The sequence below is a fragment of the Leucopleurus acutus genome (assembly GCF_964270905.1).
Source record: "Leucopleurus acutus genome assembly, chromosome: 15".
Lineage (NCBI taxonomy): Eukaryota > Metazoa > Chordata > Mammalia > Artiodactyla > Delphinidae > Leucopleurus > Leucopleurus acutus.
This window is the reverse complement of record NC_139157.1, coordinates 83,370,135-83,384,912: the sequence shown is the minus strand read 5'-3', so window position 1 is coordinate 83,384,912 and position 14,778 is coordinate 83,370,135. Positions and strand designations below refer to the sequence as shown.

General features: G+C 42.5%; 1 protein-coding gene across 1 annotated transcript in view; it reads left to right on the top strand.

The window, feature by feature from the left end:
- Positions 1-14,778, top strand: part of ADGRB3 (adhesion G protein-coupled receptor B3) — a gene marked incomplete at both ends in the record, with an annotated part of 785,802 nt that overhangs the window by 384,275 nt on the left and 386,749 nt on the right. The window contains one exon of the mRNA XM_082855783.1: positions 12,917-12,985. Coding sequence (XP_082711909.1) covers positions 12,917-12,985 — 69 coding nt within the window. The remainder of the gene's footprint in view (positions 1-12,916; positions 12,986-14,778) is intronic.

The following is a 14,778-nucleotide window of genomic DNA, read 5'->3' as shown; positions in this document are numbered from 1 at the left end:
CACCCCTGGGAAAATTCATACTGAGTCTCATTCTATCAGCGGAGGATGAACTCACAACACCCACACCAGGAACTTGACAAAGTTGAATCAGACATACAAATTGAAATTCCAGTTTGTCCAATAAATATCTTGATGTCTTCAGACACATTACTTAATCTTTCTCTACCTTATTTCTTCATATCTAAAGAAGAAATAGTAGTACAGTCTATTCTCTTTAGTCATGGTAGTTATATTTTATAAAATGAAAGAATACTGAATCATTTACTAATAGGGAAACTACAGGATGGGTTCCTTCAAGAATCTGTCATATAATTTTCATCGACCAATTAATACATGACCTGTTTTATGTGTGTTTCTGTTACTGTTATACATATAACAATATATGTGTTATTATTATATATACATTGTGTATATATATATATATATATATATATATATATATAAAACTCATGCCTGAACAAACCTTATCTAACACACATATTTTCTCTATAAGGCATAACACAGCCTTCTTGGGTTTAGGAATACTGGATGGACCTCCACACTATGCTGATGGCCATTCTCAACAGTGAAATTACCAATAAAAAATATGGAAAGAAACCTGGGCATTAAATAGGCCATGAAAAGGGCATATTTACAGGATATGAGCTGAAACCAAAACTCAGAGCATGGCCATGTGACATGAGCTGGGCACTTGTGCATGGGTGACTCAAATTCACCACCGTGAGTGCCCTTGAAGCTATGAGCTTTGATTTGGGGGTTACAAATAAATTTTAGTGAAGAGTTGAATTTGCAGATATGGAATTCATGAGTAATGAAGTTCGATGGTAACTATTTTCCAGTCTTGTTGCGAGGCTTAGAAGTAATTCAGGTTAAATACGTAACAACCCATACATGATGGTATTTGTGAGTCGTCCAGCAGAGAGTAGGTGCTCTGTAATGCCCTTAGCTCTGGCGTTGTAACTCTTAACATAAAAGGAAAAGATGGGCCTTGCTCTCAAGCTGCTTACAATGTCATTGAAGGAAAAGTTAACTCATGAATGAGGCTAGACCGGTAATGAGGAAGAGAGATATGAGTACAGTGTCTCACTTCCAGGAGCTCTCAAAACATAGAATCTGAACTGCAGCAACAAGAAAAGAATTCATGGGAGCCTTAGGCCTTGAGATAGAATTTGGAGAAACAAGCTGGGTGCGGAAACAATAATCAAACTCCAGTCAAAGCCACAGAAATGGTATGAGTGTGGCACATTCAATAGACCAAGATTGGTAAAAAAAATGGGATTCACATTGGAAAATGTCGATCGTGAAGGCACGGGAATCAAGGCTAGAGGAGAGTTTGAATGTTATTCTCTATGAGCAAAGTTACTAAATGTGAGTGCTGTTTTTGGAAAGATGGTCTGGCCAAGGTGGATAAGGGCAATTAGTGAGTAAAGGAAGACTGGGGGAAAGAAACCCGTGAAAAGGCTACAGCAATGACCTAGAGGTTGGCAAAAAGAAAGCATGTTTCAGTGACAGTGGATCAGAAAAGCAGGCATGATCCACTTAATGGAAGGAAAGGCAGGCCCCTGAGACAGCTTATATTTGGGGGTAAAGAAAGAAGAATTGGAAAGAATACATACATGGAGTATCCACAGAGGCTCCTTGTTTAAAGTTGCCCTCAAACTTCCTGGATGCAAGGATTTGTCTCTTCTCAGGCATGCTTTTGTTCCCTGACAAAACTTTTGTTGGTCTAACTCAGTGTTTTCCTAATGTTTTTGACTATGACCCACAGTAAGGCACACAGTTTACCTCAATATATAATTGAAAACTAGACTTTTACAAAATAATATTTCCCTTTTCTGTGGGTAATGCACTCTTGTATTTTCTATGCATTCCTATTTGGTTATAAAAAGTCAATCATGACCCTCAAACAGGTCGCCAATGTTTGAAAATCACTTGTTTGTCTAACATGTTCTCTAGGCTTGAAAATTCATTTCCCAATGATTAGGATTAAATAGGAAGCTCAAAACTCAGCTTCCAATTTCTTTCTTAAAGGCAAACTACATTCTAAATAAAATTCTCAGAGTTAGGTGATCAAGAAATTAAACTGAAAGCAGAGTTAGTGATTTCGGATAAGCCAAGCATCTTCTTTCCTAAAACACTTGACAGGCAAGCATGTATGTTGGATCTTTCTCATACTACCCATCCAGCACTAGGTGAGGATTCTTGAATATTATTTCTCTGATGCTTTCAGTGAGAGATGCTTTTACTTTTTGTGTACAAAAGAGTGGTCTGATAAATGGGGAAGCAATTATGGCTAACAATCCAAAGCCATTATGTAATGCTGAAACTAATTCTCTTGACTAAATAAGATCTAGTACGGGCCTTTTAGGTTTGGAATTGTAGTATAACTCTAGCCTACAAGACAGTACCTTATGACTTGAGATCCTCTGCTTAAAGAACATTGTGCAGCAGAAGATTAATAATTTCCTGGAACGTAAGTCGGAGAGGTAAGGAAGGCAATAGAGCGTGATGACTCAGAGTGCCTGTTCGTGGTCAGAATCCTGAGCTTCTGGTCAGGGCTCTGCTACTTGTTAACTATCTGATGCTGGGCAGGTGACTGGACCTCCCTGAGCTGCCATTTCTCTTCCACTGTATTGGATGATGGTACCCATGCACAGTGCTGATGTGAGGGTTGAGTTACTGTGTAAAACTTACACAGCACGTGGCACACAGTAAAAGCTCAAGGAACATGGCGACGACCCTTATGATCCGGGAAGGTGAGATTCTGATGGAGCAAACACCTGAAGCATCTCTGGACCACAGGTGTCTGCTGCCAGTGCAGATGTGTATTTTGCTATCACTCCTGGGAACAAAGGAAGGTCAAATATTCTCCATGGCACTACCTATGCAAGAATGGGCCACTGCTTTTTTCCCACTCTTTTTTTTCCCCCACTCTTAGTAGAGGAGAAGGTCAGGGAATGTATCAAGGAGAATGGAAGTCAGAAAAGAAGTGTTAGTCCTTAAGGCCTTTATCACAAAGCCATTTCAATGTTAGCCGGCAAGTGGATGAGAGGATGGCTTGAATCAATAGCCAGGATGCCTGGATCTGTGGGAACCAAGAGGAGCCCAGGATGGCAACTCCCAGCTGATAATCACTCCAAATCACAAATGCAGCCATTTCAATGCTTCCAGCCTGAGACGGTTCCCTATTCTTTCTCTGTTGTAGAGAGAATGTGTACAGCTAAAAGCTCTTTCTAGATAGTGTGGAGAATGTGCCCTTATTATATAAGATGGAAAGAAGAAATTCAATGCCAAATACCTGCCTTAAATGGGTGAGATATTAATAAACACATCTTGCTTCACCCACCAACGTGAATAAATCCTACCATGAACAAAATTTGGAAGATGGCTGCAGGCTGAGAGGAACTGAGGACCTCCATAGGTGAATAGAGTATTCACAAAGATGGGGGAAAAAAGAAGGGCGACTAAGAAGGTTAAATATTTGTGGAATGGAGCCTATCACCTGGTACATGCCATGTGATGTACCTGAATGACTTTGGTGGAACTTAAGAAAAATATGATAAAGCATCTGATAGGTAGTTTTCTCATTTCAGAATCCCTCATTATTTCCATCAGAGTCAAGAAAATGTTGAGATTTGCATGTGCACGGTGTACAGGTAGTCTTCTATTGTGATTCCATTTATTATTAAATTTTTCTTTTAAAAAATTATGGGGGAATGTATCAGTTTGCAGCGCTGCCATAATAAATACCACAGACTGGGTGGTTTAAACAACAGAAGTGTATTGTCTCCCAGTTCTGGAGGCTGGAGGTCCAAGATCAAGGTGTGGGCAGGTTTGCAGGCAGCCGCCTTCTCCCTGTGGCCTCACATGGCCCTTTTCTCTGTGTGTGTCACCCCTGATGATTTTGTGTGTCCTAAATGCCTCTTCTTACAGGAACACCTGTCAAATTGGATTAGGACCCAGCCTCATTTTAACTTAATTACCTCTTCAAAGGCCCTGTCTTCAAATACAATCACATTCTGAGGTAGTGAGGGCTAAGGGCTTCAACATATGGATCAGGGCCAGACACAATTCAGTGCACAACAGGGGATCTTGAAGGAACTGTGAGAATTTCCCTTTAGCCAAGAAAAGTATGTGCCAGGCATCTTCCCAGGGACAGGACCTCTATGGCTCTGCTCGCAGCATCCTAGGGGTGAACCTGTGATATGTGTGTGTGTTTCCTGCCCAGGTGGCCCTTTGGTATATCCGCCAGGCCTGCCCAAATGCGGTGATCACTTCTCACCTTGTGCCTTGTCTGGATTTGAGGAAGATTTTGCCCCACTTGTTATGATGTTTTTTATGACTGACTGCTCGGCAGGGCTCCCTCTTGGGAATAATTGATGAACATACCTAATCATATTAGCATCACTAACGTTTTTACCCTTCATTTGTAAAGCAGCACCACGCTTGGCCTCCCTAAGTGCTGACAATAGATGCTGCTGCTCTCCACTCCCCCATTCTGGTTGTCACTTGCACCTCAAAGCAGACCCACTCTCTGCTCTTTCTCTGGAGGTCTCCATCCTACACTTGCCCTGGAAAGACTCGTAGCATCGTGTAGGAAGTTGCCCATCCAAGCAGCTTCAAAACTCCACAGGTGGTACTGTCTTCCATCTCGGCAGAGCAGTGAGATTAGTGGGAAAGGCAGCCCGAGATTCCTGGACCCCTGTTCCATGTTGTTTCCAAAATGAGTCAGAGCTTCAGTGATATCTGTGACTAAAACGAGAAGAAAAAACAAAGGTGTCCTTAAGGGCTCTGGATTTTTTTCTCCTAAACTAGTGCACGTTAGGGAATATTTGCTTCAATAATCGGCTCTCACACCCTCTGGATCTGGCATATGACACTGGGCTGTCTGGGACAGCCCGGCCCTGTTGGCAGGAGTCCTCTGACCACAGCCTTCCAGGCTGGTGACCCCACGGCTGACCTCCTGACCTTGATACCCCAATCCCTTTGTCCCCCCCATTGATCCTCTGGTTTTCCAGTGCTTCAGTTTCTTGTCTCTGAATCATATTCTCCATATATCTTGGTCCCTGATGCCTTCCAGGGGGCATCCTTAATTATCATCTGCTGCTCCCTGAATCCTTGAGGGTTTCTCATTGCCAACGGCCAGTTGATGTGCTTCTAGGATAGGTATTCTAGATAAAAGATTAAACCAGAGTGATGTGACTTTTTGTCCTGATCCGTTGAGAGACCACCTATTAAAAAAAAATAGGCAAAGCACTCTTTAGGGATTAGTTAGCTTTAAAAAATACAGTAGAACAAGCCTAAGATTATTTGTGTAATAATATTCCTCTTACTCAATTTTATTTCTCTACACTTTCTTGACTGGGAGGCTAAGAAGTAGAGTCATAGCCCAATCACAGGGATTGGACATCAGTTATCCAGACCCTAATCTGTAACCTGGGTGTGTTCCTGGTTTTGCACATCTCACGTGCAAGTGTCATCATCCAAGTGCATGGAGGCTAAAAAAATACAGGAGACCAAGGCATTGTATCTTGAACTCTTTGGGTTTTTACCTTGCTGCAGACTTGGTCCATCTCATCTGACTTAACCTCCCCACTGCAGAGTCCTTCTGCCCCACTTCCTGCTTCCTTATCCCTAAGCCCTCATCTAACCTCACGTGGTCCTCTTCCTGTCTATTTTATCACCAGTGTTTTAACTTAGAGTTCATCCCATTCAGCTCTATTCCTGGTCATTTTAGTTTTTCCCCCAAAGGCTCCAGGTTTCAACTAGGATTAAGGATTCACAAGTTTTGACCTTTTGAGCTTCAGACTTATAGGGACAGTGGCAGCTGGGCATCTGCTCTCAGCTCTATCCCAGGCGCCTCACATTCGGCCAGAACAGAGCTGAGTCCACAGTCCCCGGGCACACGCAGCTCTGCTGTGTCTTCTGCGTGTTCAGTGGAGCTGTGTGTCCTCTAGGAACCAGGGCCTGGTCCCGGTTCTGCCCTCTCCCTCCGTCACCACGACACTTTGTTCCCTAATCAAGCCAGCAGACAACACGGCCTCCTTTCTGACCTCCCCATTTCCACTCTCACTCTCCTGTACTCTGTTTTCCACTCAGCAGCCAACGTTAGATTTTTATTTTTCCTGAAACTCGTGTCACATAACTATGGTGGGATCCAGGCCCCTCTCTGTTAGAGCCCCTGACTCTCTTTTTCATCCTGTATTAATATTCTCCCCCTCACCTCCTCTAGCTCCCTGCTCAAGGCCATGCCAGCTACGTTGCTTCCTCTCTGTTTGTGTTCCTTCGTCCCACTGTTGTTCTGGGGCTCTCTTCCTCGGGCCTGCCCATGACTGCCACCTTCATCACTCTGTCCTCAGCTTAGATGTCACCTCCTCAGAAAAGTCTTTCCTGCGGACTCTTCCACCTGAAGCAGACTTGTGTGCACACACACACACACACGTGTGCACACATACAAACACACATACACATATATACACATAAACTCATACACACAAACACATCCACATGTCCACACAGATACCCAGATATACACATACACACACCCACATGCACACATACACACAGTTACACACACACACATACATATACACACGTGCACAATTACACATACACATATATACACATAAGCACATAGACATGCAAACACACAGATACCCACATACCCACGCACATACACGCATACACACACCCACATGCACATGTCCACACAGGCACACACGCACACACAGCCCTCCCTTGCCCAGTCCCTCCTGGCCCCGTACACTATTTTATTTTTGATTCATCACCTTAAGTCCTGTTTTAAATGATTACTTATTACTAAATGTCCTTTCTTTACACAGCACAGTGCAAGCTCCGTGAGGGCAGAAACTCTCGTGTGTCTCGCTCACTGTTGCGTTCACTGAACTCAGAAAAGGGCCAAGTACACAGCAGGTGTTCAGGCAATGTTCCTGAAGGAGTGAGTGCCTTTCTGCCTCTCAAGCATCCCCTGGGTCTTTCCTCACCTCCACCCTCATGCCCACTTCTGTCCTTGCTGTGTCTCACTCGGGCTCCCCGGGATGTTCCCTTCCCCAGGCTTCTTCCTCCCCAAGCCCCCAGCTTTGCTGCCTGGAGTGTAATTTTCTCTCTCTCCCGATGCCCTCTGCTGCTGAACAAGGTAGCCCTCGCTCCATCAGGGATGGGGCAGCAGTGGTGGTGCATAGGGGGCTCCACTGTGTTTGGCAAAGAACCAGCTGTGTGTGGAAGAGGAGACCCCTTCCTTGGGAGGGGACCAGGGCCGAACATCCTCCACTGTGTCCTCTACTTGTGAGGCCCTGCAGTTTCTCAAGAGTGGGTGTCTGTGACCAGGACGGCCTTGAGACTTCAAAATGCCACTCAGATAGGAAGAGTTCGATCCCGTATTTAATCAGGAGAACCAGCTTTCTGATCTGTAAAAATAAGCACCCTATCTCCTGCCCTGGACCTACAAGAACCCTGGGTATAGAGCAGAGGAGGGTGTTGAAAGGAGGCCACACATTAGGTGGGGACCGTGTATTCGTGATTTTTAATTCCCCCAGTGTTTATCCCATGGTCTTCCACACAGTAGGCATGCAGTCAGCCAACATGAAATATTTGAGTATTTACATTTTCCTATGCCTCGTGCTGTACCCTGGGGGCATGGGAGCGAACAAAATGGAAACAGTCCCAACTAAATTATAAGCTGGTAGAGAAGAAGCCCTAAACTGATCATCATACAAATACATTGTAATTACGAAGTGTGATATACTTCAAAAGAAATCTACACAGTGCAACTGCAACTCTGCATGTTTGCTGCCCTGTGAGTGGCTCCCTTACAGCTGGCTGCTGCCTGCATTACATTAGGGTGAAGGTGCACTTATTCATCCTTTTGGATGAGTGCACAGTAGTTTTGCTGGGTTGGTCATGCATGGACATAGAGGCCGGGAGAGTTAGAGACCATCGTACTAGTAATTCCCCAGGTACTGGGGAAAGCTGACTCTCAGAACAGAGAACAAGGGTCTCTTCTGGTCAATAGAACCTCTTCCTTCACGTCTTATTCTTTTAGGTGATTACTTCCAGGAATGGGCTGTTTTTTTTTTCCATGGATTTTTGGCAAAGCATGAATGATGACAGTATTGGTAAATGAAAAATAAAAATTTTCACTACTCAAAATCAGAAACATAAAGAGACTGTGCAAACTTTGTATACTTACAGTGTGGTGATGGGAGAAAGCCTTTCTGGGGAAATGGCATGTAAATCTAGACGTGGAGGACAAAAAAAGGGTTATTCAAGTAAAGAACAGGAAGTAAAGTGGTTGAAGAAAGGGAGCAGCATTATATAGGTCTAGAGACTGGGCAGAGACAGGTTTGGGATGCATGGAGAAGTCTGCTGAGCCTGGAGTAGAGAGAGTGGGGGACAGGATCGCTCAAGACAGAGTGGAGAGACAGGAAGGGGCCGGATCACGCTTGACCTGCAGCCGTCGACTGCTCTCTGGATTGGGGATGCATGACTGTCCTGGGCTGTGCCATTTTAATCCTAATGGTGTGTCCCTGCTTCCTTGCTTAGCCTTTAAGCCTCTCTTATGATCCCTCTATATTTCATGTCGAGACCACCACCATTCCTGAAAGCTTTCAGTTCTCCTTCTTAACTCTGTTCCTTGGGGCCTGTCTCTGCCTCTCGGTGCCCAGGCATTTGCTGCTGGGTTAGGAGGAGGAGAACACGTTTCTTGTGGCTTAGATATCTCCGATCATGAGCCTAATCTACAACTCTCTTTCAATAAGGAATTCAGCAAATTGCATGCTAAGATGTGCTTCAATATACTTATAGAAAATTGTATATAGTCCTTGAGAAATTTGTCAAGTGGAAGCCAACCAGATATAGAACAAAGAATTACGTACTTACTGCTTTGCATAAAATTGAGTGTCCTGACCAGTGTGAGGTGATACCTCATTGTAGTTTTGATTTGCATTTCTCTAATAATTAGTGATGTTGAGCATTTTTTCATATGCCTCTTGGCCATCTGTATGTCTTCTTTGGAGAAATGTCTATTTCAATTCTTCTGCCCATTTTTTGGTTGGGTTGTTTGTTTGTTTTGTTTTGTTTTGTTTTGATATTGAGCTCCATGAGCTGTTTGTATATTTTGGAGATTAATCCTTTGTCCATTGCTTCATTTGCAAATATTTTCTCCCATTCTGAGTGTTGTCTTTTATCGTTTATGGTTTCCTTTGCTGTGCAAAAACTTTTAAGTTTAATTAGGTCCCATTTGTTTATTTTTGTTTTTATTTTCATTACTCTAGAAGATCTGTCATACAGAGTGAAGTAAGTCAGAAAGAGAAAAACAAATATCGTATATTAACATATGTATGTGGAATCTAGAAAAATGATACAGATGAACCTATTTCCAGGGCAGGAATAGAGACGCAGGCGTAGAGAATGGACTTGTATAGACATATATACACTACCAGGTGTAAAATAGCTAGCTAGTGGGAACCTGCTGTATAGCACAGGGAGCTCATCTCGGTGCTCTGTGATGACCTAGAGGGGTGGGAGGGTGGGACAGGGGTCCAAGAGGAAGAGGATATATGTATACACATAGTTGATTCACTTCATTGTACAGCAGAAACTAACACGACATCATAAAGCAATTATACTCCAATAAGAAAGAAAATCGAGTGTCCTTTTAGTCTCACATGGCCAAATCTAGGACTTGCACTTTGAATGGGGCAGAGACATCAATGCTTCTCTTTACGACATGCGTTCGCTGTGCTGATTTTAATAATACTTCCTGCCGAGGAAAACCAGAGTCCTGCTTTCTGCCCATGGTGTCCCACAGCCGTTTGCTCAGGGTCTCCCACGTGCTGAGTGTCTCATCATCACAACACTGAAACCCCTCCCAGCAGAGGACATTCTTAGGAAGGAGAGCTTTCTGCTGAACAAATCATGGGCCATAATGTGGCTATAAATACAAATCATGCAGCCAGTCATAAAAAGATAACACAAAGGGAATAAAATCATAAAGCTGCCATATATTGAGCACTTAGCGTGTGTCGGATACTGTGCTGAGAATTAGCTCTGAGCTTCACAGCTGCTCTGCCCTGCAGGTGTTAGCATCTCTGCCTTACAGGCTAGAGAACGTAGGCGGAGGTGGGCAACGTTACCCCAGTACCACACAGGTAATAAATGTTGGGAGAATTTTTAAAGCAGGTCTGCCTAGTTCAAGCTCCAAACTCAGACTCTGCTAAGGATGCTGAATTTTTCAAATCAGTCTAGGTCGTAGAGATCGGGATGTGATCAAAACAAAACAGAAACCTGTCAGATGCAATTCAGGGGCTAAGGGACTTGATCCACATATCATCAAAGGAGAGGTCTGACCATAGGTAGCAGAGCTCTTGAAAAACTCTAGAAGATGTGCATCTGCTGCCGTGGAAGTTGCTTTATACTTTTCTCAAAAATTCAGTCAAGTGGCCTGAAAGGTTATGAGTCCCCTCTTCAAAATGCTGTTCTGTTTGGTTCTGCTTTGTTCCATCTGTCAGTATGATATTTGAGCAAATGTAGAAGTGAATTGATATATCGAAGTACATTTTTTTTCAACGTGTGTGAGACAGATTAGAGCAGGGTCAACTCAGAGGAATGATGCTTGAGTCTTGTTGGAGAAACCGAGGTGTACTGACTTTGTGATTTCATTGTTTCCTTTAAGTTAGGACTTTATTAACCACCTGCTGTGGGCAAGGCATTGCATGCGACGAGGATACACTGAGGAACAAGCAAAGCTCAGTATCCCCGGAAATGCCCCTCCCCCTCCCCCATCTGGGATATTGAGGCTTAGCCCCTGTCCCCCTACACGAACCCACAACTGACCATTTTCAGATTCAATCCACTGGGAGATAGAAGGAGAGCTTTACTCTGTGCGGCATTCCCATGTTCATTTAGTCAAGTATGATTTATTGGCCTTGGAAGATAGTACAACCGCCTTTCTTAGACTCTCTGCTTACTAGAATGTATATTTTAATAATCTGTGGTTTTTTATGTATGCCCTCTGGTGATTTTGAAACACCGAACTCTGAATTTATCGTTTTGATCGAGGAATCGCGTGTGCTCACTGGCCTTGACGTACAGCGCAGAGCTGCTGACTCCCTGTCACTAAAACACGCTTTGTGCAATGTTTTCCCAGAAACGGAGATGTGTTGGCACAAATTGCTTCCCATTCTTGCGGTACCCTTGTTAGGAGCAGCATGCATTTTGTATGAGAGCAGGCAGGGGCTAGGACGAAGGCGCGGTCATGGACCTCAGCAAGGCTGACGGCGTGAAAGGGGATGAAATCTGCAACTTTCGTCTCACTAGCACCACGTCCCCTACTGAGTTCACTAGCCACAGGCAATCGGAGAACTCGGAAGGTTAATTCTTTCTGCCCATACGTAGAATTACAGCTCAGTGGACAAAGCCCTTGAAATGTTATCACCCCAACCAGGACATTTTCAGTGGAAGAAATGGCTGGTAGTACAAAAAGGTTAAACGAATTAGAAAACGGGTCTCAAACAGACTTGCCGGGTTTTTTTTCCAAGAGTTGCCTAAAATATTCTGTAAGTTTTATAGAGGTTGTGACTGGAAACATGTTTCAGCCATATGATTGCCAGGAACTATTAAAATGAATAGCACAAATAGGACAATTAAATATAGATGCTAACAGATTCAAACCCCAAGAGGAAATGAAGCTGCTTGGTTTTTCTTCTAAAAACACGCAGGTGAATTTCTTTGGAATTAGAGTAAAGGCCTATCTTGAAAAGCTGGCCGGATAGGGAAAAAGGCTGAAGAGACTAAAAAATTGTGACTACCTGGCCCCCGACTCCTGAAGGGAGACCTGTCCTAAGTGAAGGTATCAACGTAAGGCCGTGCTCCTGTTCATAACATACGGAGCAGCCAGAAGAGATGGGCTCTGAGGATAAAAGCAAGGGACCACCGTCCGTGTAGCTTCAGACAGATGCCAAGGCTTCACTTTACACTTCTTAGGTCTCCTGTGACCCCATGTCCCTGGCACCCTGGTTTTCCTCTCCTGGCTCACAGCGAGTGTGAGAGGATAGGAAGGTCTCTCTTTAGTACAGATCCCTCGTGTGTGAAGTGAGTACTAACACAGACGATGCGATGTGTGGGAAACAAAAACCGAACACTGAGAGGTGCCTGTATGCCTGGAAAGGGAAAACCGAAACTCATCGCAGGCACTGCTGGAACACGTTAAAGCCAATGTGTTTCCAACAGTTAGTTAGGGACCAGGGGGATGACAAAGGTTTGGACATCCCTCCATTTTGGCTTGCTGCAAAAGGCAGGGGGTTTAAGAATGGGAATTTGAAAACAGCCAAGACTTCTTGAGCACTTACCATGCAGGAACTTGAAAAATTTCATGTCGTCGTTGCAATAAGTAGTTGTAAACGTTAAAGTAAAATAGCCAGGAAGGGCAGAGCCAGGATCCAATAGGAGGAAGGCTTCACTGGCCTCAGCTTTGCCCGTGGCCTGTGGCTTCACTGTGATGCCCTTCGACCCAGCAGTGTGAGTAGCAATCATTCCTCACAGGGAACTGGACAACTTTAATAAGACAAACACAGGGGACTTTCTTACAGGAGCTTACAAAGAGAGCTTCTTTGTAAGGAATAATTATACGGTGGCCTGACAGAGTAGAATGCAGAGCATATAACTGTGATAGAAAGTAAGTGTTGTGCCTATTGTGATGTCTTCTGAGTATGTGACGTTCTCTAGAAATCCCAGAATCATGTTGCTGAGAGAGGGTCCTCAGAGATCTTCTAGAATAGCATGTTAGGGTCATCAAGCAGTATTGCAAAGTGTTTATACCCTCAGCGTTCAAACAGATGTTGCTGGAAAAGATATTCCCTTGTGTAACATTAAACCTTTTATCTAATTTAATTTACAGAACTTCTTTCAAATAGTTAGCAACCTTCTAGATGAAGACAACAAGGAAAAATGGGAAGATGCACAACAGGTAAAGCTGAAGTTATTTCAGAACTTAAAATGAAGTTGGTTAAATAAGGCTTCGTAATATGTGAAAAAAGTAATGGCTCGCTATTCCAAGAACATACTAGGAAAAATTTTAAAGTCATTCTAATCTTAGAGAAAACAAGTGACCTCCTTTATCATAACAATCTATGGAATCAATGATATTTAAAATGTGAAAAAGCAGAGCAGGTTTAAGTAATGTTTAACTTTAAGGTATTAATACGTAATGACTCTATGCCTTACCCATCATTTTCTTTCCTGTCTACAGACTATAGGAAAAACAGGTAATCTAAAAGGACACATTGCCATATCAATATTGATATGGTAAGATGCTTATAATGGAATGTTAAATGAAAAAGAATTACCAAGCAGCATGTAAACCTGATTGCATATTTGTGAAAACAGAAATGTAAAAATGTTCAGTTATAATACAAAGATAACTTATGGATGGGATAAACAACAAAATAATAAACTAGCACTTTAATATTGCTTAAAACATAAAAAAAAATAAAAGGACACATTGCAAACTAAACTGTGGGAGTACTAACGAGTAAAATCATTTGTATTTACTGTTACGTGTTATCTGAATTATGCATACAGATGTGCATTTTGACTCAAAGCCAAGAATTGTAAAAAGGAGTTCTCATTACAAGAAATGTATTCTGCTTTTTTTCTCTTTCTGCTAAGCATGGCAACTGTAGCAAGGAGCCTTGTTGGTTTAGTTATTGTTTTAAAAATGCCTCGCCCTGCCATTTGTGCTATACTCACTGACACATGGTTAATACTGTTTTTTCTAAATCACAGAAAAAGTGAGTTAGAAGTTAAGAAAGGGAGAATAAGCATGTTTTTAAAAATCCCATAGAAATTTAATGTAAACGTTTTCTACTTGACCCTTGTTAAAAATTCCACGAGAACAATGCAATATTGAAAATGAATATTTCCTGAGTTTCAAGTGGACCCTCTCTCTCCCTTTCCCTTTATAATCATATTCTGGGCCTTCAGGAGTAAAGCATGCCCTTTATTTCTATTATCATAGGAACTCTATGGATAGACTCTAAAAATAGTCCAGTGTGGGTCCACCTCATTATCAGGTACAAGTGCTGTGCTTCTGGCCATAGCAAGAAAAAAAAAATCACTCCTTAGTTTACGACACGGAATCTATCTTTTCCTACTAGTTTGAGTTATGTATTTGTCCTTGGCTTCATTCTAGAGGAGAACCTCCTTCACTCGCTGTGAGGAAATGGTGTCTTTCCTTAGAATACACTGCTAAGTGTATTCTAAAGTGGCTAAGCACATCTTTGTAGAGTGCTGGAGACTATTAATTATGGATATATTTAGGACAAATGTATAATACCCTATTTAAAACAAGACTGCAATCCATCAGATGTTGTTATTTACTGCAAGGTCCCAACTTGAGCAAATAATGAAGAGTGACAGAACTTTTTGTCAATGGAAAATCCTGAATCCATAATCCACCTATTTACTTGTGATTTTGAGTTAAGTATATTCTTATCTTTTAAATATTTTTTTCAGTAGTGATGATCCTTAATGCTTCTTTGAAGTAACTATTTGAAATAAAAGCAACTATTCTGTAGCGGTGTTTTCATAAATGCAGCCAAGTGGTAAATGAGTCTCCAAGTTTTTGGCACAAAGGGTGAACTCTTCAGAAATAAGAGCTGTTTAAAATCTACCAAAGATAATCCTTTGTCTATTTTAGAGGAATAGTCTCAACAAAATATAACATAAAGCATAGCTCTGTGTGCATTTGGAAGACTAGCT